Below are 25285 nucleotides of genomic sequence, written 5' to 3' on the forward strand. Positions count from 1 at the left end.
TTTTTTGTAGTGATGTCCCCTCTTTTTTCACCTTGATGGGTCTGAGGACTTATTCATGTGTTTCTTTTGCTCCTTTTTTTTCGGTATTAACTCTCGTCAAGTGTGCAAATAAGATTTTATTTATTAGGGCCAGTAAAATGATGTGTACTGGTTCTGTGTTTTTGTTTTTGTTTTTCCTTTTTTTTTCTTTTTCGCGTTGTTAGCGCGATGAAAACCAATGGTAATAAAAACAGCTAATGAATACTGGTAATACAAGGATATGTTTTTTTTTTTATGGTCTCTATTTTTTTTTTTTCTTTTTTTTTCCTTCTTCGCTAACCAGAGTTGACTAATGGTTTTTTTTTTTTTTTTTTTAACCATTCCATATACCTTCTTGTGACCTGTTGTGGTTATTCTTCTTGGTAGGCATTCCTTTCCACCTATTGAAGATTATTTACTCTAGTTAAACTGATGCAAGGATGATTTCTACATTTTATTCCCCTTTATTGGAATTTATTTTCCTGTTTTTTTTTTTTTTTTTGAAGGGGGTTTCTGTGTGTAGTGTCTATCAGAAAGTCATTTGCTTACATTCACCATTTTCTATTTTAAACATAATCAAACAATCTCTGGGTAATCATTTTACGATAATTTTTTTTCTTGAGTTCCCCACTTTCGTGTTTTTTCGATCTTTCCTTGCCGTTTCATTGATTGGATGTTGCCGTTTCTGTTCTTGTCCAGGTTTTTGAGGTGGATTGGTGGAGAAATGTTCATTGTAAATGTTGTTTATGTAAGATTGTTGTACAGTGTTAATGTTTTTTTTTTTTTTCTTTTTGGCTCCGATAGGAACATGGGATTCTGAGTTGTTTCTTCGTTTCCCATAATCGTTTTTTTTTCTCACTTTTTTTTTTCTTTGATTGTGTTGGTTTTTGTACAGTGTTGAAATAATGGGAACTCATGTTTCATCTTGCGCACAGGTTGTGAAGGAAGCACTTTTGTACGCTAGGGGTTTTTCTTCCAATTCAAAACATCCTTCCACTGTTATTATTAAAGGAATTGAATACAATGTTGGTCGTATATTGGGCGAGGGAGCAAATTCTTTTGTTTATGAGGGACAAGATGTACGTTCAGGAAATTTGGTTGCCCTTAAGAGATTTCTGTTAAATGACCAAGATCAACAGCCAAATCAGATTATGGAGGAAGCTTCTTTGCATCGTTCTTTATGTCCTCACCCTTCTATTGTTACTTTTTATGATTCTGATGTTGTTGAACTTCCTGGACATCCACTTCCAGAAGTTTGGATTGTAATGGAACTTTGTGATGATCCTTCGCTTGCAAATTATATAAATATGCGAATGAGTGTAAAACAGCCTTTTGCTGTTCGAGAGGTTTACGAAATATGCGATTGTATTGTTCGTATAGTCGCTTATCTACATAGTCAATCACCTCCAGTCTCTCATTGGGATATAAAAGCAGAAAATTTCTTATTTGCCGATTCACAAAACCTGAAATTGTGTGATTTTGGAAGTGCAACTCGATTATATTATGCACCAAAAGACGCTTATCAAATTTCGATAGCAGAAGCAGAGCTTGAGGAGAAAATGACCCTACTTTATCGTTCACCAGAGTCTCTTGATTTATGGTCAAAGCAACGGGTGGATACAAAATGTGACATTTGGAGTCTGGGGGTCTTGGTATATTTGTTGGTGTTTTTCGAGATGCCATTTCAACCAAATACCTTGGAAATAATAGATGGTAAACCCATTAGATTCCGCGGAGAAGAAAACACTGTCCCTCTGGAGTTTCGTCCTCTTATGGAGGTTGTGATGAATACAATGTTGGTCAAGGATCCTTCTAAACGGGGTGATATTTTTGAAGTTTCTAACCGTTTGAGTGCTATTACTCTTTTACCTCCAGTTCCTCGTCCTCGACCAGGCTTTCAAAGTTCGCAAAGACCACGTTTTGAGTAGGCTATGCTGAATATGTTTCTCCTATATTGTGAAGAAAGAACTATTTATTCTTTCAATTGCTTTTCCCTCCCCCTCCCTTTATTTTCAAAAAAAAAAAAAAAATCCCCTTTTTTTTTATCTTTTTTTTGTCACAATATTGTTTTATTTGTTTGCTGTTTACTCCTACTTATTCTTCTATTATTATTTTTTTCTTTTTTCTTTTACTTCTATTTGCATTCTTTTTTTTTTTACGTATTGCGTTATGTTTTTGTGGTTCAAATAGAAACAAATGCGACGAAATAATATGCGATCCTCCTTTCCCAACGAAAATACTGCAGTTGGAATTGGAGACCATAATGCCAATGGACAGATAAGTATGATAGGGCGAAATGCGTTAAAAAAAAATGAAGACTTTGCTGTTTTTGTAGATCGAATGCATGCAGTGAATCGTATGTTTTTTGTTAAGAAAAAAAAAGATTCTGAAATTGAAGTTATATCTTTTCCTCCTCTAGCTGATGGTGATGATGTTAATGATGTAAAAGATGATATATTATCATCACGATTTGAGGCAGAATCAAAGTGGCTTAATTGCTGTTTACGCGAATATCTTGAAAGGAAATCGAGGTATGGATCAATAAGTCGCTTTCTAATTCCTACAATGGCAGTGTTACTTTTTTTGGTTTTGTTTTTGTTTTTTTGTTGGCCTCTTTGGGAAGTATTAATTGACGTGGAGGCAGAAACACATTTTAGAGTTCTAGGAATTCCTTCTGGATCCCAACCACGGGAAATAAAACGTGCATATCGAGAGGCTGTAAAACGTTGGCATCCAGATCGGAACCCTAATTGTGATTCTTGTCGTCTTCAGATGGTAAAAATTCAACGTGCACATGACGTTTTGTTGGCTCGAGGAAGTCAACGATTGGAATTAGCAAATAAATATAGAGAAGAACTTATTCAACTTCGATCATTGGTTTTTTTCCGCTTGTATAACATGGCATTCTCTGCTGCACAGGAGATTTATTATCTTATTCGAAGAACTTTAAATAATCGTTCTAATAAAGGTGAAGATTTTTCGTGGCCTTTGCAGTTATTTTGCAGAATTTTAACAATGGGATTATTTACAGTGTACGAGTTTTTGTATATATCTGGTTTTAATATTGTGGTACTTCTTCAGGTATTTTATTACTGCGTTTCAGTTACAAAGTCTTCTGCAGAAGAAAGAGAAATGTCACAGATGGTAAAAATATCTTATATTGATTGTTACAGAGAAGCAGGATTTTTTGTAGGTATACCAGTTTTCCTTAATGGTATCCAATATTACCTTAACAAAGAAAATTATGAAGATGATAGATTAGAGTTTTTTTTTAGCATGATATTTGGTGTGTTGTATGTTTTGGCGCATTTATATCGTATGACACCCAATATTTGGGATAATTTTATCATGAGAAAATGTTCTCTTCCATTGAATTACCTTAAGTTACCAGTAAGGAAGGTATCTCTTACGAATATTATTTTAACTGAATTGGGCATAGTATTAGATGATTTATTCGCGTTTACATGTAAAGTACCATCAATATACCGTCTTACTGTTATTTTTGTACACGTGATTTTCTTATGCGAATTTGCTTGGTTTCCATGGGATCCCCCTATATTAGTGTCACCATATGAGAAACGTGATAAAAAAGTTTTAAAACAGGAGTGTGAAAAAAAAAGAATAGTGGATGAGGTTCCTCAAAATAAGACCACAAAGTCTCTCCAAATACCATTCTCTTTATCAGAGCTTGATCTCATAAAGAACTTGGATGAGGAAGTAGTTACTTGGATTGATATTGTGACAACTAAGTACAAAAAACAAATGGATACAGCTATTTCAACTTACTTACATCAGCGACAAGATTCGGTGGGCTTTGATCTTGCTCCAAGTTCTAATTTACGGGAAATAACTTTTGTTGCTATTCTTCAAGGTTCGACTGAAAAAACTGGTAAAATCGATACTCTTTTCCGTGTCAAAGACGAATTTTCTGCTCGTCTCTTAGGGTTACAACGAGGACCTTCAGGATGTCTACCATCTGAAGCATCAGAAGTTGGTAATGCTAAAGCAATAGTACAGAAATACGCTCAAGTTGCTGGTAAAGAAGGTTTGTATACCCCTTCTCAATTGTGGGGGAACAAACTTTACTTTACTAACTTCAAAGAGGATAATAACAATATATTAATATTGCTACTCTTTTTTGTAGTCTTTGTAGTTTCTTTGCTGATATTTTCTCTTGCTCCTTTTGCACCAAAGCAAGTAACATATTCAACTAATCTTTCTTTGTTACAGCAACCATTGCGTGATACACGGCTGTCGTTTCTTCCCAATAAACATATCCTTAGGGAATATGGGGCAAGTATAGTAACCTTGTTTGGTCATGTGTTTTGTACTGTGGATATTTGGGATACCCTTAGGCATATTCAGCTTTATAATTAATATCCGTGTTTTGTGAAACGAATACCTATCTAAATAGATATATAGATTGTATGTGTTTATTTATTTTCTCAGAAACAAGAAGTGAAAAGAGTGCGTGATTTTTGTCTTGTTTTGTATGAAGTTTTCTATTCTTTTTTTTTTTTTTTTGTAATTTGTCATGAGATTTTTTTCTTTCATTTCTAGGCTAGTCTGTACACGTGTGACTTCTTTTTCTAAAGTGGAAAGAAGTGATGCCAAGTGCATATTTGCAGGAAGAAGACGCACAGAATCCTCCACAACGTTCAATATGGCAAAGGATACTTATGTATGGAGTGGCAGTTTTTTTTATGCTTTCTATGTTTGGTAATCGAGATACTAAGAGCAGCTCCAGTAAAAGTAATTCTCCCTTACCTGATAACAGTTTCCAAAGAGGTGTTAACATGGGTTATGCTCCTTTTGCAGAAAAAGGTGATTTATATACCATTATTATAAATTCAAGCGATAATGAGATTTTTCCTGGAGCTTTGTTTACAGATCTGGTTTTCGCAGGTTCTGAACAAGAGATACTTCATCAGTATAGTGTTAATCTGAGCAAATGCGCCACCAAAAATTGCAGTTTGACACTTGATATAAAAGTACGTATTAAGAATAAGGAATATGTTCAAAGCTTTTCACTTATTCGGTTTTTACCACCACGACGCATAAGACAGGAGCAAAAATTATTTGATAAATCTAATAACGTTGATAATGCAAGTAGTTTTTTAAACTTACAACCTGATTCCCCATGGAAAGGATATTTTCAACCGACATTAACATTGAGTCCTATTGTAGATTTCTCCAACCCACTTCCCCCACAAATCAAGTCGTATTACCATTTAGATGAAGTTACACAGAAGTACCTTCCTTTAATTTATATTAACAATTTTTGGCTGTTGCGAGATCATTTGTTGGAGATCAATGCTACAACAGTGACTTCCCCATTTAATTTTACTGTTATTATGTCCCCACTTCCTTTATGGAAATTTGCAATTTATATTAACTTTGAGCAGTCTATGAAACAACAGCAGGAAATGGGTTTATCGAAATCAGAAGATTCGGATGAAATAAAACGAATATTTTTGGAGACAAATCCATATTTTCTGGGGTTGACGTGCGTGATAACATTGATGCACATGTTGTTTGAGTATTTGGCATTTTCGAACGACGTAAAATTTTGGCGCAATCGAAAAGATTTTAAAGGTTTATCGCTTCGAACAATAGTGATGAATTGCTATTTTCAAACTATTATCTTTCTCTACCTTTTGGATGGGGATGAAACGTCATGGACTATCTTGCTACCCAGTGGTTTTGGTGTCCTCGTTGAGTATTGGAAGTTGGCACAAACTGCGCGATTGGTGCGGGGTGAGGGTAGGTGGTGGAAAATAGAATTCAGTGATAGTTATGATAAACGAACGCGCAAACACGATGACAACGCTGTACGTTATCTTATGTATGTTATGACACCTATCCTATTCTGCTATACTGTCTATTCAGCACTTTTTGAGACCCATAAAGGATGGTACTCTTTCATAATTAGTACACAAGTACGTTTTATTTATTTTTTTGGGTTTGCAATGATGACGCCGCAGATATTCATCAATTATAAAATGAAAACTGTCACTCAGCTTCCCTGGCGTACCTTTGTGTACCGTGCTCTTAATACTGTTATTGACGATCTTTTCGCATTCATAATAAAGATGCCATGGCTCCACAGACTTGCATGTTTCCGTGACGATGTCGTTTTCCTTATCTTACTCTACCAGCGGTGGATTTATCCTGTTGACTCAAATCGTAGTGAAGGGTCCTCTGATTACGGCGATGATGAGGATGGCACTAGTAGGAATGAAGGAGAAGTTGAACAAAAACACCTTGATAACAAGGAAAACCAAGAACAAATGGAAGAAAAGAGTGACCATGAGTGTCATGAAGGAAAAGAGTCAACAAACGAGTCTAAGAAGAAACAGTAAATAATAAAGATACATTTGTTGAAGAGCTCAGGACCTGCAAATAATTTTTTCTACTACAAATCGATTAAATACACGGAATTCTAGGAGTCACCTAAAGAGACAATGATTGATAGAAGAAAAAAAATAAAAATAAAAATAAAAATAAACGCTTCGATGCAGTGGGACTTATATGCTTTTCTCTTTATTCTTCTTTTGTATTTGTGTTCCTTGATGCTCTCTAGCAGTGTGGGGGTGATGCGAGCCAAAGAATCCGGGATTCGGAAATATGGTAATTCGGGTGCAATTTGTTCTCCTTTTTTGTTGCCATACTCAGGGAGTAAGCGACAAAAGCGACGTAAAGAATGTTACCACGAACATCAACAGCAAGAACCACGTTATTGGGAGGATAAAGGTAGAGAGAATTTAACAGGGGGGCAAAAACTACTTTCTCCAACGCCTCATCGTGAAGAATACCCCACGTTACCAAGTTCTTCTTTGGAGACTGTATCACGTTTTTCTCTCCCTTATGCATCCGGGAAAAAAATAGTCTCCAAGACGTCCCCAAACGCACTCTTGAATAGTATAGAGGAGTCAGAGGATGCGGTCCATCGTCTCATAGAAGCTCTTTCGACTTCATCTTGGTCTTCTAGCAATGCATCTGAAGAACTCTTAGAAAACGAGACTGCATCGTAAAAGAAAAAAAAAAAAAAATGGACACCCAAAATAATGTTCTTGTAGATATTTTATTCGTCTGTGTAATGCTTCACGACTATCTTTATCTCTTTCTTTTTCTTTGAAGAAGAAGGGAATAATTATCATTTGTTCGCACTTGTGCTCACTGCATAATGCATTGATGGATGCTCTTTAATATGCTACCATGAGGTCTACGGAATAAATTCCAGCAAAACCTAAAGACATTGAATTTTGCCCTCTTTTTTTTTATCTTCCTCTCTCTCTGTGTGTGTGTACTCTTTTATTTTGTAATGTTTTTTGTGTTTGCATAATTGTTCCTTGTTTGTGTTTCCACATAAGGTCTCGAAAACAATTGGTGAATAAGAAAAAAAAAAGGAAACAAATAACGAATCATATTGTTTGAGTTACACGACGTTGGTTAGGTTCTGTGAGTTATGCATGTGGAGTTTCGCATTTCCCGCATTGATAACATGTGCTCCTTCGACGCAGAGAGCTTCATTCGTATGCACCAACTGAGACATCGTCCCCTACTCGAAGCAAGCCTAAGAAAGTCTTTTGTAAAGCTCCCTGAGAACGGAAAAAATTCCGGAAAACATTTTCATCCTCGTGTAAAAATTCAGTTTATCTTTGAAAATCTCGTTTGCATCGAGAGTTCTGATATTTCTGGAGATATTGAACATCAACAACATGAAAGACAAATAAGAACCAATTGGGACGCAAGCGAGATACGCACAAAACGTTACCGTTGCTATATTGGAGAAGCTATAGTTGCATCACTTCCTCTTTTTGTTGCAGAGAGAAATGTAAAGGTACGTCTCTTACAGCTCGCACCAGAGCTTGATAAAGAGGAAACATCAGCTGTAAAGACTTTCTATCCATCCTACTTTGAACTACAAGATTACAGTCTTTGTATTGGCGTAGCGAAGATATCCTTGAGAGAGTTACTCATTAGTAATAGCGGTGTTAGCGTTACACTACAGCCCAAACAGAGTATGATTGCATCAGTTGAAGCCCTAAACCTAAACACTGTAGTAACAAACGGTATGTTTGGTAAAGATATTGGGGGAAGTGCAGTGCTTACTTTCCAAGCGGTTAGCATAATTTTTAGCACGAAATCGTTACCATCGTTGCTTTGCTGTAATAAAATAGATGCTGGGTCAATTTCAACACCTTTGTGTCCTGTTGGGAATGGCAACAATACTCATGCTGTAGACCGGTTTAGTGGTACTTTTTGTAATTCTTTTCTTGAGAGCGATATAGATTTACAACAACAAATGAGTTCTCCGGTGGTTCGCTTTGTGCTTGTACCCTACATAGTTTTGATTGATACACTCCTTCGGATAAATGATGCTGTATCATGGCGACAAACCAGTAAAACGCTGTTGCTTCTTTTTATTATTTGGGTTGTGCTTATTGCTGATATGGTGGATATGGGCCTTATTCTAGCTCTCGTAGTGGAAGTGGTCTTGGCGCTTCGAATGACGATACTCTTCTACCGTGTTCCACCACGTATTGCTCGAACTACCGATCCTGTAGTATCAGTGACAGGACGGCAAGATCGATTCCAAGCAGTGTTGTACAGTACCCATAATCATATTATTAATAGCATGTCTCGCGCAAGACTATTTTTCTCACAGGGACTACAAAGTGATTGTTATTTTGAACTCACTTTTATTTTTCAACATGTGGGAAAAATGAAACGTATGTTATTGCTTTGTTTGACCTTGTTACTTTTTTCTTTTTTCGCTTTCTCAATTGAGACGCTGACAATTTTCGCTTTCCTGATTGTATTTGTGGTTCATCCAATATGGCTGCGCGTATCATTTTCGCGTTTGAGGAAAACATGGCGTCGTCAGTTAACATCAGGAACTCTCTGGAAAGCACTTGATTTATGCCGCCCAATGCGTGTATCACGTTTGGTGCAGATTATGGTAGCACAAGAGGAGCGGACAACGTATTTTGGTTCACTGCTACCAATCCAACGTCACACCCCGAGTCCAACTCGTAGTGTTATGAACGCATCTTTGCCTCCTATTCCCCACCTTTCGGCAATAGAAGAAGCGAAGCATCATCATGTGATGTCTTTTACTACTACACCAGACCGAATCCCTACACAAGGCAAGCAAATGGAAGATACATCCTCTTTTCCCAACCTAGACTCACAGGGAGGAAAACTATTAGGTGGAGGTGATAACAGTATTCTTGTTGCCGGAAATTCCAATCCTAACAACACAATGTCAACTTCTGGTTCATCGAAAGTTGTACCTCGAAAATGTAGCGAAACTGTCAAGTATGATACTCAGCAAAAATCTTTCTTAACTTTTGCTGTCATTCTCATTACATGTGAGAACGTGATGCTTAATAGCAGTAAAGGTTACAATGGTTCTAATGGTAATAGTAGTGGTAATGGTAATAGTACTATAGTACAAAAACTAAGACGTATTTTACAACGTGCCAGAGCATTAAATCGCTCACCAGATGGTGTTATATCTCGTGAACAATATCAATCATATTTTAGCAGTGTTTTGGCATTTTTTCAGTTTTTACGACGTCAGTGTTCATTGGAAACTTACGTGACACCACTTCCAGGTTCACCTCCCCCTTCATCTGGAGCTGGTACAGTAAGGCTGGATCAATTGGCAAATCTCTCATGGTTAATAGAAAAGGGAGAAGATGACGGTATTACATCCACTATGCTTGCGCTTTCATCTCAGCCTGCTATGCTTGGTAAATTTCCACCGTTGTACCGTATTGAGGGTAGTGTCCGCGCTTTTGCATTGTTAGCTCTCTACCTATTACAAGGGTCTCGTCTTTCACTTTACAGTGGCCCGAGTAGCAGAGGTTGCAGTATCATAATTCCGCTTAAGATGGGTTCTTACGATATAGAAGTAGCGGCAAGACAGCATCCTTGTCCTTCAGCACTACAGAAGGCATTGATTGGTTTCTGGAAGGGTTGGACAGAAGGTGAAGTTCCTATCAATAACACAGATGTTGTACTTAAAATCATTGATACATATAAGGATTCATGGGGGAATGAAAGTGGTGGATCATCTACAGGTCAGGACTATCATCATATGATCACAGCACCATTAGAAGAGAACGATTCTGCACGTGACACGTCAAAGCGTCTTTTGCAAACATTTAGTACACCATCATTTGCATATAAACGTAACCGCGGTAATGCTGCATCTGTTGGAAATCCTGATCCTGCTTTGGTACCATCAACGCAATCACCTTCAGATGTCGATGGCCCTGCACCATTTTTTCTCCGTTCTCTAAGATCAATGGGACCACAGGATAATTTTCCAGGCACCACAGATAATTACCACCGTGCTACACAGTCATGCACATTCAGCACATCCTCATTACGGAAGCAGAATCAAAACTTTGTTTCTGTACCACGTCTTCAGAGAGCGAACACTACCACTGAGGAAGATTTAACGCAACAACCACTAAAAAATGCCACAGCTACTTACGGTAATAGTTCAAATCGTACAGAGTCTGAAATTAGTACACCTCGAACCAGGTGATTTAGTAACAAAAAATGTGCGGCAACTGTAATTCAATTCTACCTCTTGTTATTCAAATATTTTCATTTTTACTTTTTTTTTTTTTTAATTCTTTCTCTCTTCCAATCAATTTATTTGTGCCTTCTCATTACGCTCCACACTATTATTTCAATCTAGTGAACAAACGATAATTCTCATGGTTTTGCCAGTCACTTTATTTGAATATCCCACATTAATTCTGTAGTAAGACATCTCATTCACTTTTTGTCCTACTCTTTCTCTTGCTTTGGGAGATATATTTCGAGATTGTAGATCAAAAAGGTTGAAAGGTATGTTTTCTCGTGTTGGTGCACTTCTTTCAAGGCGCCTTGTTGTCAATGTGGCGACGCAACACCGATACGGTCGCTTCCGCTTCTCTCGGGTTTTTGCTTTTTCTACTGCTGCTGCCACGACATTAGTGGGTGGTGCCACCGTTGTATCATGTTTTTCTGTTGCTGGTCGGGTGGGTTCGGAGGCGGCACCCCCGTTCGACCTAAAGGCTCTCAAGGAAGATATTGAGGCTATTGTTTCTGATGACTTGTCAAAGGGGCCTCTTTTTGTGCGTCTTGCATGGCACGAGGCTGGTTCATGGGATTGCAAGAAGAAGGATGGGAGCCCCAATTCGGCCTCAATGCGTTTTCGGCCGGAGTGTGACTATAGCGGCAACGCAGGACTTGATAAGGCACGCAAGGCTCTGGAGCCGCTCAAGCAAAAGTACCCTCAGATCTCGTACGCCGACCTGTGGTCCCTCGCCGCGGTGGTGTCAATCGAGACGATGGGCGGACCAGCAGTGCCGTGGCGCTGGGGCCGCGTGGACGCGAAGGACGGCTCTGTCTGTGGCCCCGACGGGCGACTCCCCGACGGGTCCAAGACGCAGAACCACGTGCGCGAGGTCTTTACGCGTCTGGGTTTTAATGATGACGAGACGGTGGCGCTAATTGGGGCTCACACCTGCGGGGAGTGTCACCTCGAAAACAGCGGCTTCAAGGGGCCGTGGACACATGACAAGTATGGATTCGACAACTCATTTTTCACGGAGCTGTTTAACAACGAGTGGGAAATAAATCCTGATGTGAAAAATCTTCAATTTATGGACAGGGCCACTAAGAACCTCATGATGCTGCCAGCGGACATGGCCATTCTACTAGACGACAAATATCGTGCAATTGCGAAGAAGTACGCTGCCGACAATGAGTTATTCTGCGCTAGCTTCGCCAAGGCCTATCAGAAGTTGCTTGAGCTTGGCACGAAAAACCTCAAGTCTGTCCCACGTGAGTAACGCTGATGACACGATAGATAAAGTTTTTTTTTGGTATATGTTTCTGCATATCAGTATGTAGGTGTGTAGCTATGTATTTATGGCTATGTCTGTGTGCTAAAGAGTGTGCAAGTGCGGTGCTTGAATCTAGGCCATTTGTACGCAGGGATTGCTTTCTCTCTCTCTCTCTCTCTCTCTCTCTTTATGTCTTGTCAAGTCTCGCCTCTAATGAGCTTGTTGTCACCTCTCCTGTTTTCTGGAGCAGATAGAAAGGGGATGAGTCTGGTGAAACCAAATGTAGGGAAAATCAAATAATAATAAAAAACCTCTTGTACAAATTAGCTGAAGATGTTTTAAGAGACATCAACATGCGAAAAATAGAGGAATGAGGGAGTAGGGGAAGGGGAAGTGGGGTGGGGGGAACGAGCGAGTTTTTTTTTCCTTTGATTTATGTATAAGATGGTAAGTGAAGAATAGTCCAGTTGTACAATCAAGAGAACGAGATCTGTTACTGACCTTGATGACGAAAATCACTTGTTCCTCTCGACTTAGACTTTAGGTTATACGCAGAAAGCGTCTTGTCTTCAAAAGTATGGCTGTCGTACAGTGTTAGTAGTAGTAGTTGTTGTTGTGGTGGTGGTGGTGTGTTTGTGTTGTGCCGGACATCTTGCTCTTCACATTTTTTTTTCCTTCTTGACAATGTGTTCTTGATTTCTCAACCACATAATATATATGTATATGTATGTGTGTGTATTTAGGCAAAGAGTGAAACCTGTTGTTTTAGCTTAGTTGCTGAACAGTGACCATACAAAAAAGACAGAAAAGGAAAAGGGATACGCTGAGTGACCTCTGCTTCGTGCTGTGCATCTTTGAATATGCAAGCGGAGGTAAACGAGTCTCATAATCACGGTGCCTTCCACGAGGAGGTGGACAAATTCTTTGATAAATTCCGTGAGAAGGTATTGAAGGAACGACCTAACGACATATGTGAGTATGTCATGACAAACGCCAAGAAGGTTGCTGTGGAGGTACGTGGGGATTCCTGTGTTCGCATTCCCGATGATGTTTCACCAGAACTAAAGAATCATGCACTTACAATTGTTGTTCTCGGTGCGAGTGGAGATTTGGCCAAGAAAAAGACATTTCCAGCCCTTTTTCAGTTGTACTGTGGCGGTATGCTGCCCCCTGGGGTAAACATTGTTGGTTATGCCCGCTCCAAGATTGATGACGTTGAGGCGTGGAAGAAGACGCTGGCGAAATTCTTCACAAGACTGAATGAGCGTGGCTGCCATGTCGATGCCTTTCTGCGGCATATCACCTATATCAGGGGTTCGTACGACCAGGCGGAAGATTTCATGCGCTTGAACGACTACATTAGTAGTATGGAACATTCTTTCAAAGGACCTCAAAAGGGCGGTAACCGTCTGTTTTACCTTGCGCTACCTCCGACAGCCTTTGTTACCGCGTGCACGGGCCTCCGAAATTGTGTAATGCAGACACCAGAGCTTGGTTGGGTTCGTGTCATCATTGAGAAGCCGTTTGGTCACGACACAGAGACCTCTGCACAGCTCTCACGGGAACTGGAGCCTCTTTTTAACGAGAATCAGTTATTTCGCATCGACCACTACCTTGGGAAAGAGATGGTGCAGAACATTGTCGTTACACGATTTGCCAACCGTATATTCAGCGCACTGTGGAACAGCAGCAACATTGCGTGTGTGCGGATCACCTTCAAGGAGACGATAGGAACGGAGGGACGTGGTGGATACTTTGACAACGTCGGAATCATCCGCGATGTGGTGCAGAACCACCTCACACAGATTCTCTCACTCTTAGCTATGGAAAAGCCCCGCTCTTTGAACGCTGAAGATATTCGGGACGAGAAGGTTCTGGCGCTTAGATACGTAGAGCCTGTGTCTCCAGCTGACTGTGTGCTTGGTCAGTATACAGCATCCAAGGATGGTTCAATGCCAGGTTACCTTGACGACCCAACTGTACCAAAAGACAGCCACTGCCCCACATTTGCTGTGCTGCGCCTGCATATTAACAATGATCGCTGGCATGGTGTGCCATTCATAATCAAGGCCGGAAAGGCTCTTGATCGCCGTTTCCTTGGAATCCGAATCCAATTCAAGGACGAGATACAACCCTTTGGTGATGCCACACAGCGTAATGAACTTGTCATTCGTGCACAACCCTCTGAGGCCATGTACATAAGACTTACTGCAAAGAAACCGGGGCTTCTGCGCGATACCCACCAGACCGAGCTCGATCTCACGTACGAGCAGCGTTACAGTGTGACTCTCCCCGATGCGTACGAAAGTCTTATTAATGAAGCATTGCTGGGGAACTCCACTAACTTTGTCCGCAAGGATGAACTGGATGCTGCGTGGAGAATCTATACACCTCTTCTTCACGCCATTGACCGTGGGGAATTGAAGATATTACCATATGAGGCAGGATCACGGGGGCCGGTGGAGGCTGATACATTTATATTGAACTCTGGCTTTAAGTCGACAGATTGTTTGGAGTCTTTCGAGAGTAGTTGGCCATGGCATAAGGATCTTGATCTTTAACTGCACAGTAGTTGTGCAAAAAATATAAAAAATATATATTTACAAAGACGCGTTTAGGAAACAAAGAAGAATACACAGTCTTCTCTTTCGCACATGTTGTGACCGTACTGGTTTTCTCTTCAAGATTCTTATGTGGTTCTAGTGGAGGGGGTCTTTTGTGTGAAGGTTTTGTAAGTTTAAACAATTTCTCTGAGATGGATAGAGCAATGCCTTTTGCGGTACTGTAGGTGAACAATTGCTAAAAAAACAATTTTTTTCTTCACTTGTTTTATTTTAATATTGATGTATTTTTATCGCAATTGGAGTTCACATTTTCTTCGGCTGAGGATTGGCGTTAGAGTTGTGATCGCGGAGAGTAAGGTTAGTGCGCGCGTGTTTTTTTTCTTTTTTTTTCCCTTTGTTTCAACGCTATTTTGGTTTGGTGTTGTTTTCTCATTGTTCTGTTTAAAAAAAGAGTCGTAGTTTTTCGCAGTTTTTTTTTCCATCCACCCTGCATTGTGTTTTCTTTTTCTTCTTGTTCGTCTTTTACCTCAATTTATTATTTGCTTTGGGAGATATATTTCGAGATTGTAGATCAAAAAGGTTGAAAGGTATGTTTTCTCGTGTTGGTGCACTTCTTTCAAGGCGCCTTGTTGTCAATGTGGCGACGCAACACCGATACGGTCGCTTCCGCTTCTCTCGGGTTTTTGCTTTTTCTACTGCTGCTGCCACGACATTAGTGGGTGGTGCCACCGTTGTATCATGTTTTTCTGTTGCTGGTCGGGTGGGTTCGGAGGCGGCACCCCCGTTCGACCTAAAGGCTCTCAAGGAAGATATTGAGGCTATTGTTTCTGATGACTTGTCAAAGGGGCCTCTTTTTGTGCGTCTTGCATGGCACGAGGCTGGTTCATGGGATTGCAAGAAGAAGGATGGGAGCCCCAATTCGGCCTCAATGCGTTTTCGGCCGGAGTGTGACTATAGCGGCAACGCAGGACTTGATAAGGCACGCAAGGCTCTGGAGCCGCTCAAGCAAAAGTACCCTCAGATCTCGTACGCCGACCTGTGGTCCCTCGCCGCGGTGGTGTCAATCGAGACGATGGGCGGACCAGCAGTGCCGTGGCGCTGGGGCCGCGTGGACGCGAAGGACGGCTCTGTCTGTGGCCCCGACGGGCGACTCCCCGACGGGTCCAAGACGCAGAACCACGTGCGCGAGGTCTTTACGCGTCTGGGTTTTAATGATGACGAGACGGTGGCGCTAATTGGGGCTCACACCTGCGGGGAGTGTCACCTCGAAAACAGCGGCTTCAAGGGGCCGTGGACACATGACAAGTATGGATTCGACAACTCATTTTTCACGGAGCTGTTTAACAACGAGTGGGAAATAAATCCTGATGTGAAAAATCTTCAATTTATGGACAGGGCCACTAAGAACCTCATGATGCTGCCAGCGGACATGGCCATTCTACTAGACGACAAATATCGTGCAATTGCGAAGAAGTACGCTGCCGACAATGAGTTATTCTGCGCTAGCTTCGCCAAGGCCTATCAGAAGTTGCTTGAGCTTGGCACGAAAAACCTCAAGTCTGTCCCACGTGAGTAACGCTGATGACACGATAGATAAAGTTTTTTTTTGGTATATGTTTCTGCATATCAGTATGTAGGTGTGTAGCTATGTATTTATGGCTATGTCTGTGTGCTAAAGAGTGTGCAAGTGCGGTGCTTGAATCTAGGCCATTTGTACGCAGGGATTGCTTTCTCTCTCTCTCTCTCTCTCTCTCTCTTTATGTCTTGTCAAGTCTCGCCTCTAATGAGCTTGTTGTCACCTCTCCTGTTTTCTGGAGCAGATAGAAAGGGGATGAGTCTGGTGAAACCAAATGTAGGGAAAATCAAATAATAATAAAAAACCTCTTGTACAAATTAGCTGAAGATGTTTTAAGAGACATCAACATGCGAAAAATAGAGGAATGAGGGAGTAGGGGAAGGGGAAGTGGGGTGGGGGGAACGAGCGAGTTTTTTTTTCCTTTGATTTATGTATAAGATGGTAAGTGAAGAATAGTCCAGTTGTACAATCAAGAGAACGAGATCTGTTACTGACCTTGATGACGAAAATCACTTGTTCCTCTCGACTTAGACTTTAGGTTATACGCAGAAAGCGTCTTGTCTTCAAAAGTATGGCTGTCGTACAGTGTTAGTAGTAGTAGTTGTTGTTGTTGTGGTGGTGGTGGTGTGTTTGTGTTGTGCCGGACATCTTGCTCTTCACATTTTTTTTTCCTTCTTGACAATGTGTTCTTGATTTCTCAACCACATAATATATATGTATATGTATGTGTGTGTATTTAGGCAAAGAGTGAAACCTGTTGTTTTAGCTTAGTTGCTGAACAGTGACCATACAAAAAAGACAGAAAAGGAAAAGGGATACGCTGAGTGACCTCTGCTTCGTGCTGTGCATCTTTGAATATGCAAGCGGAGGTAAACGAGTCTCATAATCACGGTGCCTTCCACGAGGAGGTGGACAAATTCTTTGATAAATTCCGTGAGAAGGTATTGAAGGAACGACCTAACGACATATGTGAGTATGTCATGACAAACGCCAAGAAGGTTGCTGTGGAGGTACGTGGGGATTCCTGTGTTCGCATTCCCGATGATGTTTCACCAGAACTAAAGAATCATGCACTTACAATTGTTGTTCTCGGTGCGAGTGGAGATTTGGCCAAGAAAAAGACATTTCCAGCCCTTTTTCAGTTGTACTGTGGCGGTATGCTGCCCCCTGGGGTAAACATTGTTGGTTATGCCCGCTCCAAGATTGATGACGTTGAGGCGTGGAAGAAGACGCTGGCGAAATTCTTCACAAGACTGAATGAGCGTGGCTGCCATGTCGATGCCTTTCTGCGGCATATCACCTATATCAGGGGTTCGTACGACCAGGCGGAAGATTTCATGCGCTTGAACGACTACATTAGTAGTATGGAACATTCTTTCAAAGGACCTCAAAAGGGCGGTAACCGTCTGTTTTACCTTGCGCTACCTCCGACAGCCTTTGTTACCGCGTGCACGGGCCTCCGAAATTGTGTAATGCAGACACCAGAGCTTGGTTGGGTTCGTGTCATCATTGAGAAGCCGTTTGGTCACGACACAGAGACCTCTGCACAGCTCTCACGGGAACTGGAGCCTCTTTTTAACGAGAATCAGTTATTTCGCATCGACCACTACCTTGGGAAAGAGATGGTGCAGAACATTGTCGTTACACGATTTGCCAACCGTATATTCAGCGCACTGTGGAACAGCAGCAACATTGCGTGTGTGCGGATCACCTTCAAGGAGACGATAGGAACGGAGGGACGTGGTGGATACTTTGACAACGTCGGAATCATCCGCGATGTGGTGCAGAACCACCTCACACAGATTCTCTCACTCTTAGCTATGGAAAAGCCCCGCTCTTTGAACGCTGAAGATATTCGGGACGAGAAGGTTCTGGCGCTTAGATACGTAGAGCCTGTGTCTCCAGCTGACTGTGTGCTTGGTCAGTATACAGCATCCAAGGATGGTTCAATGCCAGGTTACCTTGACGACCCAACTGTACCAAAAGACAGCCACTGCCCCACATTTGCTGTGCTGCGCCTGCATATTAACAATGATCGCTGGCATGGTGTGCCATTCATAATCAAGGCCGGAAAGGCTCTTGATCGACGTTTCCTTGGAATCCAAATTCAATTCAAGGACGAGATACAACCCTTTGGTGATGCCACACAGCGTAATGAACTTGTCATTCGTGCACAACCCTCTGAGGCCATGTACATAAGACTTACTGCAAAGAAACCGGGGCTTCTGCGCGATACCCACCAGACCGAGCTCGATCTCACGTACGAGCAGCGTTACAGTGTGACTCTCCCCGATGCGTACGAAAGTCTTATTAATGAAGCATTGCTGGGGAACTCCACTAACTTTGTCCGCAAGGATGAACTGGATGCTGCGTGGAGAATCTATACACCTCTTCTTCACGCCATTGACCGTGGGGAATTGAAGATATTACCATATGAGGCAGGATCACGGGGGCCGGTGGAGGCTGATACATTTATATTGAACTCTGGCTTTAAGTCGACAGATTGTTTGGAGTCTTTCGAGAGTAGTTGGCCATGGCATAAGGATCTTGATCTTTAACTGCACAGTAGTTGTGCAAAAAATATAAAAAATATATATTTACAAAGACGCGTTTAGGAAACAAAGAAGAATACACAGTCTTCTCTTTCGCACATGTTGTGACCGTACTGGTTTTCTCTTCAAGATTCTTATGTGGTTCTAGTGGAGGGGGTCTTTTGTGTGAAGGTTTTGTAAGTTTAAACAGTTTCTACAGAATATTCAGAAAACGTTTTTTAATTGCTGTTGAAGTAAAAAATCTTTCAAGTTTAATTTTTTTTTTCATTTTACATTAATCCAATTGTTCTTTCGCGCGAATGGGTTTTACTTGGCCTTTTATTAAATGTGAGTGTACGAAAAAGTATATCCAGTTTTTTTTTTGAGTTTTTGGTCAGTTTCTTAATTATGTTAGGATATGTTCTTTATGTTTTCAGTTTATTTTTTTATGCATATGTGTTTTCATGTTCTCTTTTTGTTGTGCGAATCGTTATTATTATTTTATAATAATAATAATAATAATAATAATAATAATAATAATTATTTTTTTTTTCAATGCTTTTTTTTTTCTCTGTTTTGTTATTGTTTTAGCTATTTGGATTTTGGTTAATGTATGCGCTAGACGTCGAGACTGAGGGAGTAAGAGAGCTGGTTGGCGGGCGTGGAGAAGGTATAATACTCCCCCCATGCGACAGTTCCAGTATTACAGCGGAAGAACGATCTGTGAAATTTGAGGAAGAGATGATGGAAATTGGTGGCAGTGTTTCACAGGACTCTGAAAATAGCGTGACAAGTCCAGTGCGAATGAACGTTTTTTGCGTGGCTTTGTCTACGTACATAAAACGTTTACGGGGTGGTGGTGTGGAGGGGCTACCGGTCTTTGCTCCATCTCTCGATCTTGTGCCGACCTTCCTGTTATCAATAGGAATTATGCTTGTGCTGGCTGCTGTTGATGTGTTTGCATTAGAACCTTATGGTCTGCAGTCGTACTTACCATCGTTCGGCTCTTCTTGTGCTTTGACAGTGTGTCTAATGACCACTCCAGGAGCACAACCACGATGTTTTATCTTAACGCATTTTATTGGCGCATTTCTCGGGCTATCTTTTGGACACGCAACAAAGACGCTTGAGCAACCATTAGGGAGACTGTTAGCTAGCGTATTTGCCGTTTCGGTGCTGTCTCCGCTTATGTCCCTTCTTGGATGGTTTCAGCCCTCCAGTTCGGCAACAGCAGTACTGGCAGCATTTCATGAGTATGGTCGAATGAATGACGAGGGTTATATGTTTCTTGTGGCTCCTGTGTTACTTGGAGTGTTCATTATTTTCATACTGTCCTGGGTTACCAACAACCTAGTACCGTGGCGTCCAGCTTACCCTCTTTGGTGGTGAGGTAATTTCTCCCAATGTGTCTACTTGTCCTCTTTGCTTAAAGAGTGTTGTGAAATCGTAATTCATATATATATATATATATATATATATTGTATTAGTGTTAAAGGCAATACGTCTAATTGACGTGGATCCCTGTCACCTACAAAAACTGGTTTTTTTTGTTTTTTTTTTAGTTGTTTTTTGCCCATCGTAAAACAAACAAAGACAGTAATCATGTGATATGGGTATATACTATGCTTCCTTTTACTCTGAGGTATACGGGTAGCTTGTTAAATATAGTATTTTGAACTCTTTTTGGCTCGGTGTTCCTTGAGTGAAGGAAAAATATTGTAAAATTTGTGGCTCTCGACGAGAAATAATTTTGTTAAAACCAAAAAGAAAAATGGAGACATGTGGAACAGAAAGTGATTTTTGTTTTTTGTTTTCGTTTTTTTCTTTTCTTTTACACAAAAATGTTTCTGCCTTTTTTCTGGGTTTTGTACTTTAACCTTTCTCTATGCTTGCTAGTTCGTCAATGCGTAGTCTATTTCTGAGGGATCTCGGCAGTGTTCTCTTTATCAGAGTTCTGGTTCATTTTTTTTTATTATTCTGGTTCGTTTTCTACAAAGACTGTTATAATCTTTGAGCAATATATCTGCGAGTGCACAGAATTACTCTCCCTTTATTATTTGACTTATTTTACTTGTAAGTTCTGCTGCGTTTATTGATCTTCTGTCATCGTTTTTTGTTTTTTCTTTACGATCCTTTTTGGGTATCAAATTGTGATGATGGAGCGCGACGACAGTATACCATCGCTTGACTCAGGAACAAAAATTTTGTTTGCGTAGGAAAGAACATGAAAAATGTAAGAGAATCTGTTTCCATTTTCACTTCTCAGGCATGTCTTAGCATGTCTCTTTTGTTCTGCATTAGCCAAGAAAAACAAAGAAAAAAAGGGATCTGGGAATTATGCTTGCTTATGTCCTCGACTCTTTCCAATTTCTGATTCCTCTCTCTCTCTCTCTCCCCTTCTTCTTTTCTCTTGTTTTTTCTTTTGACTTGTTAAAGATTGCGCAAGATTTTCTTTTTTTTTTTCTTTTGGTACATCCAAAATGCCGAGTTCTATTTTTGTTTTATTTGCTGTGGCTCTTCTGATAAGCATTGAATCTAAAGTGGATGCTGATTGTTATGCGGAATCTGATGCCGCTTTAACTTGTCCGCTCGATTATATTTACAAAAGCGAAGACATCTCTTTAAAGATGAGTGCACAGGTGGGGGAAGCAATGTGTCGTCCTCTCACTGACATGGAATGCTTAGAGAAGTACAGTAATTTGACGGTGTTCAGCCATGAAATCCAACGTTGTACATGGACTCTCCCGATTGGTGTAACACTTCCGAAACTTCAGAGTGTCCCTATTGCCGATGTTGGTCCCAATCGATGTGCGCTCATCCGATTGCTGCACACGATGCTCTCCACAATGCAACCAGAAGGAATTCGTGTTCTTCCTTTGGCAATAGACGGAGGAGTTGTCACCCCTCTGCGTTGTGGACGTGTGGATTTGCAACCTTGGTCTATGGTGAATAAGGTCACTGAAAGTGCTCCTGCATTACTCGTGGGAACAGGTGCTGTTCTATCTGTGCTTAATGAAGAGGGTCGACTGCAACGCGGTTTGTCCACTCCCATGTGGGTTGTCCCCATTATTGTTATTCTCAGTGTCCTCGGTGCTGTTGGCCTGGTGGCAGTGGCTGCTCTCGCCTGGCGGATACACAATGTTGCGCGAACCGCACCTCCCACCAGTACTGTCAGTACTCTCAGTGTTGTCAGTGCGGCGACAGAGTCCCAGTGCCACTCATCTCGTCTCCGGGACAGCGCGGTCTCGCGCACCTTGACGGCCTCTTCCGCGAGTGCAGACACACAGCGACCGTCATGCTCGTCAGTTCTATCTGCGCAGAGCCTTTCTCCAATGAACAGCACCATAACTATGCACTTGACTCCCAAAGAAATTAAATCAGGGAACGAATTTCCCCGGCTTGGATAGGGGCATATTCAGGCATAACCAATTTCTTTTTTTTTATTTATTCGGGAATAGTGAGGGTGGGAACTTTTTTCATTCACAATTTGTTTTGGTATTTTTTTTTTTTTTTTTTTTTTTTTTTTTACGGGGTGGTATGAAGAGTAGTTGCGTGTGAGGTCTGTGATGGGAACCTTATTATCTGATGTTCCCTGAAACTCTATGTGTGCTGATCTTTGAATATCTTTTTAGACCTCTCCTTCTATTATGAAGTTCTATGGTTCTTTTCGATTTCCTGCTCTCAATGATAAACTACGGCATAAGGTCGTGTATGAATATGTCATCACATTTTTTTTTTTTTTTATATTATTTCTTTCTGGTTTTATTATTATTATTATTATTATTATTATTATTATTATTATTATTATTATTTTGGTCTTTTGAATTTCCCCGATGCTTCTGGAGACATGTGGGAAAACATTAAGATTGCTGTTGCCGCCCAATGTGTACACTTTTTTTTTTTTTCTTTCTTTGCTGTGATGCACCAAGAGGTTTTACCGGCATACTACGATCGTGTTGCAAAACGAGAGAAGAGACGGTGCACGTCGGTGGGGTGAAAAAGACTCCGCTCAACTTTAGTTACTGCAGTAAAAGCTCAGAGACCCGATCTTACCATACACCCCACACTAATGTTGAGGCACGATACCACGTTTCTCCCCAGTCTTGACTCCCCCGCTGCAGGCTCACGACTGCATGAAACCTTATCGCCTGACTCTCAATTGAACGAGCCAGCTGTTTTTGGAGAGCTTGCAACATCCGTACCAAGTGGGAAAAGTGTATCATCGAGAGGCTCTTCCTCGTCCCCTGTGAGGAAGTTCTTCCACTTATGGCCACCGCTACGGGAGTTTCCTCAATGGTATTGGTCAAGATTCAATGGTTATGATCAGTCAAAGAGTGTCTACGGATTTTATCCTTCGTGGGACTTGGTTGTAACCTTTCTCTTTGTCTGCATAACGATGATTATGTTCTCCTTAATAGAATTCTATGCCTTTCACCCCTTTATGAAGAATTTGAAGATATTTATTCCTGCCTTTGGTGCCAGTACAACTGTGGTTTTCTGCGCACCTTTGTCACCTTCAGCACAACCAAGGTCTTTATTTTGTTCTCATATTGCTGCAGCGATTATTGGAGTTTCGCTCTCAAATATATTTCAGTTTGTACCCAATGAGTCATTTGGATTCAAATGTGCTGGTGCTGTTGCAGTAGGGGTACACTTAGTTTTCATGTCTCTAACTAACACGATGCACCCACCAGCTAGCGCAACTTGTGTTACAGCTGCTCTTAATCCACTGAATACGTACTATAATGATCATGGATTTTTATTTGTTGTTTTTCCAGTCATCAGTGGATGTGTTCTTTTGTTTCTTTGCGCATGGTTGATGAATAATCTACTGGAAAGACGTTCTCCATACCCAAAATACTGGTGGTGAGGGTTGATTTTGCAAAATGAGCTGAATTTTTCATTCTCTGGCTAGTTTTATTCTACGATGTTTTTCTTTTTTTGACTGGAGTTCCTGTCTTTCATAAATATCCCCTATAGTTTGTGGCACACAACCAATGTCCTCATGTATACCTGTAAATTTTTTCTCATAGACAAAAATTAAAAGAAAAAAAAAATACTTTTTTATTTTTTCTAATTTTTTTTTTTCTTGAGGAGTATACTCTTTATCGTTGGTAAAAATAGCATCTTATTACAGAAAACCTTAGTCACACTGAATGGAAGTTTCTCCTCGACTCCTTGTGGGGGGAGCTCCCATGAGGCAGCGGTGCCTTCGTGTAAAGCACATTCTCTTCAGTGATTTGGGATGTGGTGAGGAACTTAATGCACAAACACGCGATGAAATTTTTTTGATGGGTGTGAATTATCTGAAGAGCGGATTAAGTGTTTGTGAGATGCAAGATTTTAGCCGTTTATGCGAAAAGAAATGCTTCCAGCTACCGGAAGGTTGTGTACTATCTGTTGAAGATGAAGCTACTGTTTTGGCCCGGGCTGATGCCGCCATGCAAGATGCCCTCTCAGTTTCAGAGCATCAAGGAGAGGATTCCTTATCTGGGACGCCAAATAGTTTCTCTATGGGACCCAAAAGAAGTCGACTAGAAGCAGTGGGAATGCGTGAACTGCGGGCTAAGATGCGAATGGCAGAAATTCTGGCAGATATGCATGACTATGATGCAATGAATAAGACTCTTAGGGGTTTATTCTTGGAGGTTCACTCTATTCAAGAAATGACTATAAATTCACAGACAGTGGATTCTGTTTTATTAGAACTGGAGATAGTCCGTCGTAGTGTTGAGCTTTCCCTGGGGGCTGGTGCTTTGGAGATTGTTAAAACTCTTGTGGGAAACTCAATGGTTTCCCTTATCGAACACGCTTCTCGGTGCATGCTGGCTGCACAGGGTGGAGGTTTCTCGCATGTTGCGTTACAGCAACACCAACGTTCAGAGGAAACAGTACGAGAGATTGAAGAACACGTTTTGTTTTTTTCCATTGTACGAGCCCTGTGCATGTTTGAAGATTGCAACTTTGATGGATTTGCGCGTGTTTTCACCGCAAATGGTTTGCGCGGCGCTAAGTGGGCTCCTCTTTCTGAGGAACTTATTACAAAGCATGGTACTGCAGAGGTTGCGTCTTCACTTGGAGCACGCATAAATACCCCCGGATCATTACCAGCAATTCGTCACCTACGAGATTTTGTAGAGGAATTCATTACATCAGGAGTTCATCTTGGTGTAATGGTACTGTTTTCCGCTTTTGCAGCATTACCACGCATGGAGGCTATGGAACTGATAATTCAGGTTGACGTTCGACAACTTTGGGAGGATGTACCTGAGGCATGTACACTTGTTCAGGTATTAGAGGAAGCTAGGTTTGCTGAGGCTTTGAGTTTAGCGTCTAAATTAGCTTCTTCTTTTCTAAAAACAGATATATTTGCATGTAAGTATGGCGAACTTCTCTTGCATCAGTTTCAACAGGCTGTCGTGACAGAGTATGTTAGTAGCTTCACTACTATAGACGTACGGAAAGCTGCCTTGCGGCTCTCCATTCCAGAGAAAGATTTACAACAACTTTTGCACCTGTTGATTCTGGAGGGTCGTCTCTCGGCGAAGATGGATCTTGTTGCACTTGTCTTAACGAGAAAAGAAACTTGTGGGGACCTTGTAGACGTGTCGTGTCAGTGTTCCACTCTCCTAGAATGCATTAGTCAGAGTGACAATTGTACTTCTGTTGTCGAACAGTCTTTGCGCGTTTTGTCCTTACACCGGAATCGTACGTGGTAGCGGGAAAGCGGTGCTGAATGCT

At 41.0% G+C, this 25285-nt stretch overlaps 13 protein-coding genes across 13 annotated transcripts; all 13 read left to right on the top strand.

Moving 5' to 3' along the window:
• Nucleotides 1-923: 923 nt before the first annotated feature.
• On the top strand, nucleotides 924-1946 carry TM35_000011000 (protein kinase; the record flags this gene model as incomplete). Its single annotated transcript, XM_029020781.1, has 1 exon — nucleotides 924-1946. The coding sequence occupies one exon, from the start codon at nucleotides 924-926 to the stop codon at nucleotides 1944-1946; it is 1023 nt and encodes a 340-aa protein (XP_028887289.1).
• A 268-nt stretch (nucleotides 1947-2214) lies between these two features.
• On the top strand, nucleotides 2215-4395 carry TM35_000011010 (uncharacterized protein; the record flags this gene model as incomplete). The annotated part of the gene is made up of 1 exon (XM_029020782.1): nucleotides 2215-4395. The coding sequence occupies one exon, from the start codon at nucleotides 2215-2217 to the stop codon at nucleotides 4393-4395; it is 2181 nt and encodes a 726-aa protein (XP_028887290.1).
• Nucleotides 4396-4625: 230 nt separating this feature from the next.
• On the top strand, nucleotides 4626-6380 carry TM35_000011020 (cleft lip and palate transmembrane 1 family protein; the record flags this gene model as incomplete). Its single annotated transcript, XM_029020783.1, has 1 exon — nucleotides 4626-6380. The coding sequence occupies one exon, from the start codon at nucleotides 4626-4628 to the stop codon at nucleotides 6378-6380; it is 1755 nt and encodes a 584-aa protein (XP_028887291.1).
• A 210-nt stretch (nucleotides 6381-6590) lies between these two features.
• On the top strand, nucleotides 6591-7052 carry TM35_000011030 (uncharacterized protein; the record flags this gene model as incomplete). Its single annotated transcript, XM_029020784.1, has 1 exon — nucleotides 6591-7052. The coding sequence occupies one exon, from the start codon at nucleotides 6591-6593 to the stop codon at nucleotides 7050-7052; it is 462 nt and encodes a 153-aa protein (XP_028887292.1).
• A 434-nt stretch (nucleotides 7053-7486) lies between these two features.
• TM35_000011040 (uncharacterized protein) lies at nucleotides 7487-10582 on the top strand (the record flags this gene model as incomplete). Its single annotated transcript, XM_029020785.1, has 1 exon — nucleotides 7487-10582. One exon carries the CDS (start codon nucleotides 7487-7489, stop codon nucleotides 10580-10582), a length of 3096 nt encoding a protein of 1031 aa, XP_028887293.1.
• Nucleotides 10583-10892: 310 nt separating this feature from the next.
• On the top strand, nucleotides 10893-11879 carry TM35_000011050 (putative ascorbate-dependent peroxidase; the record flags this gene model as incomplete). Its single annotated transcript, XM_029020786.1, has 1 exon — nucleotides 10893-11879. One exon carries the CDS (start codon nucleotides 10893-10895, stop codon nucleotides 11877-11879), a length of 987 nt encoding a protein of 328 aa, XP_028887294.1.
• An 854-nt stretch (nucleotides 11880-12733) lies between these two features.
• TM35_000011060 (glucose-6-phosphate 1-dehydrogenase) lies at nucleotides 12734-14434 on the top strand (the record flags this gene model as incomplete). The annotated part of the gene is made up of 1 exon (XM_029020787.1): nucleotides 12734-14434. The coding sequence occupies one exon, from the start codon at nucleotides 12734-12736 to the stop codon at nucleotides 14432-14434; it is 1701 nt and encodes a 566-aa protein (XP_028887295.1).
• Nucleotides 14435-15026: 592 nt separating this feature from the next.
• Nucleotides 15027-16013, top strand: TM35_000011070 (putative ascorbate-dependent peroxidase; the record flags this gene model as incomplete). Its single annotated transcript, XM_029020788.1, has 1 exon — nucleotides 15027-16013. One exon carries the CDS (start codon nucleotides 15027-15029, stop codon nucleotides 16011-16013), a length of 987 nt encoding a protein of 328 aa, XP_028887296.1.
• An 857-nt stretch (nucleotides 16014-16870) lies between these two features.
• Nucleotides 16871-18571, top strand: TM35_000011080 (glucose-6-phosphate 1-dehydrogenase; the record flags this gene model as incomplete). The annotated part of the gene is made up of 1 exon (XM_029020789.1): nucleotides 16871-18571. The coding sequence occupies one exon, from the start codon at nucleotides 16871-16873 to the stop codon at nucleotides 18569-18571; it is 1701 nt and encodes a 566-aa protein (XP_028887297.1).
• A 582-nt stretch (nucleotides 18572-19153) lies between these two features.
• Nucleotides 19154-19933, top strand: TM35_000011090 (uncharacterized protein; the record flags this gene model as incomplete). The annotated part of the gene is made up of 1 exon (XM_029020790.1): nucleotides 19154-19933. One exon carries the CDS (start codon nucleotides 19154-19156, stop codon nucleotides 19931-19933), a length of 780 nt encoding a protein of 259 aa, XP_028887298.1.
• A 1091-nt stretch (nucleotides 19934-21024) lies between these two features.
• TM35_000011100 (uncharacterized protein) lies at nucleotides 21025-21951 on the top strand (the record flags this gene model as incomplete). The annotated part of the gene is made up of 1 exon (XM_029020791.1): nucleotides 21025-21951. One exon carries the CDS (start codon nucleotides 21025-21027, stop codon nucleotides 21949-21951), a length of 927 nt encoding a protein of 308 aa, XP_028887299.1.
• A 662-nt stretch (nucleotides 21952-22613) lies between these two features.
• On the top strand, nucleotides 22614-23414 carry TM35_000011110 (HPP family protein; the record flags this gene model as incomplete). Its single annotated transcript, XM_029020792.1, has 1 exon — nucleotides 22614-23414. The coding sequence occupies one exon, from the start codon at nucleotides 22614-22616 to the stop codon at nucleotides 23412-23414; it is 801 nt and encodes a 266-aa protein (XP_028887300.1).
• Nucleotides 23415-23700: 286 nt separating this feature from the next.
• On the top strand, nucleotides 23701-25263 carry TM35_000011120 (uncharacterized protein; the record flags this gene model as incomplete). The annotated part of the gene is made up of 1 exon (XM_029020793.1): nucleotides 23701-25263. The coding sequence occupies one exon, from the start codon at nucleotides 23701-23703 to the stop codon at nucleotides 25261-25263; it is 1563 nt and encodes a 520-aa protein (XP_028887301.1).
• Between the last annotated feature and the right edge of the window lie 22 nt (nucleotides 25264-25285).

This window comes from Trypanosoma theileri, assembly GCF_002087225.1.
Source record: "Trypanosoma theileri isolate Edinburgh chromosome Unknown TM35_Tth_1_V1, whole genome shotgun sequence".
Taxonomy (NCBI): Eukaryota; Euglenozoa; class Kinetoplastea; order Trypanosomatida; family Trypanosomatidae; genus Trypanosoma; species Trypanosoma theileri.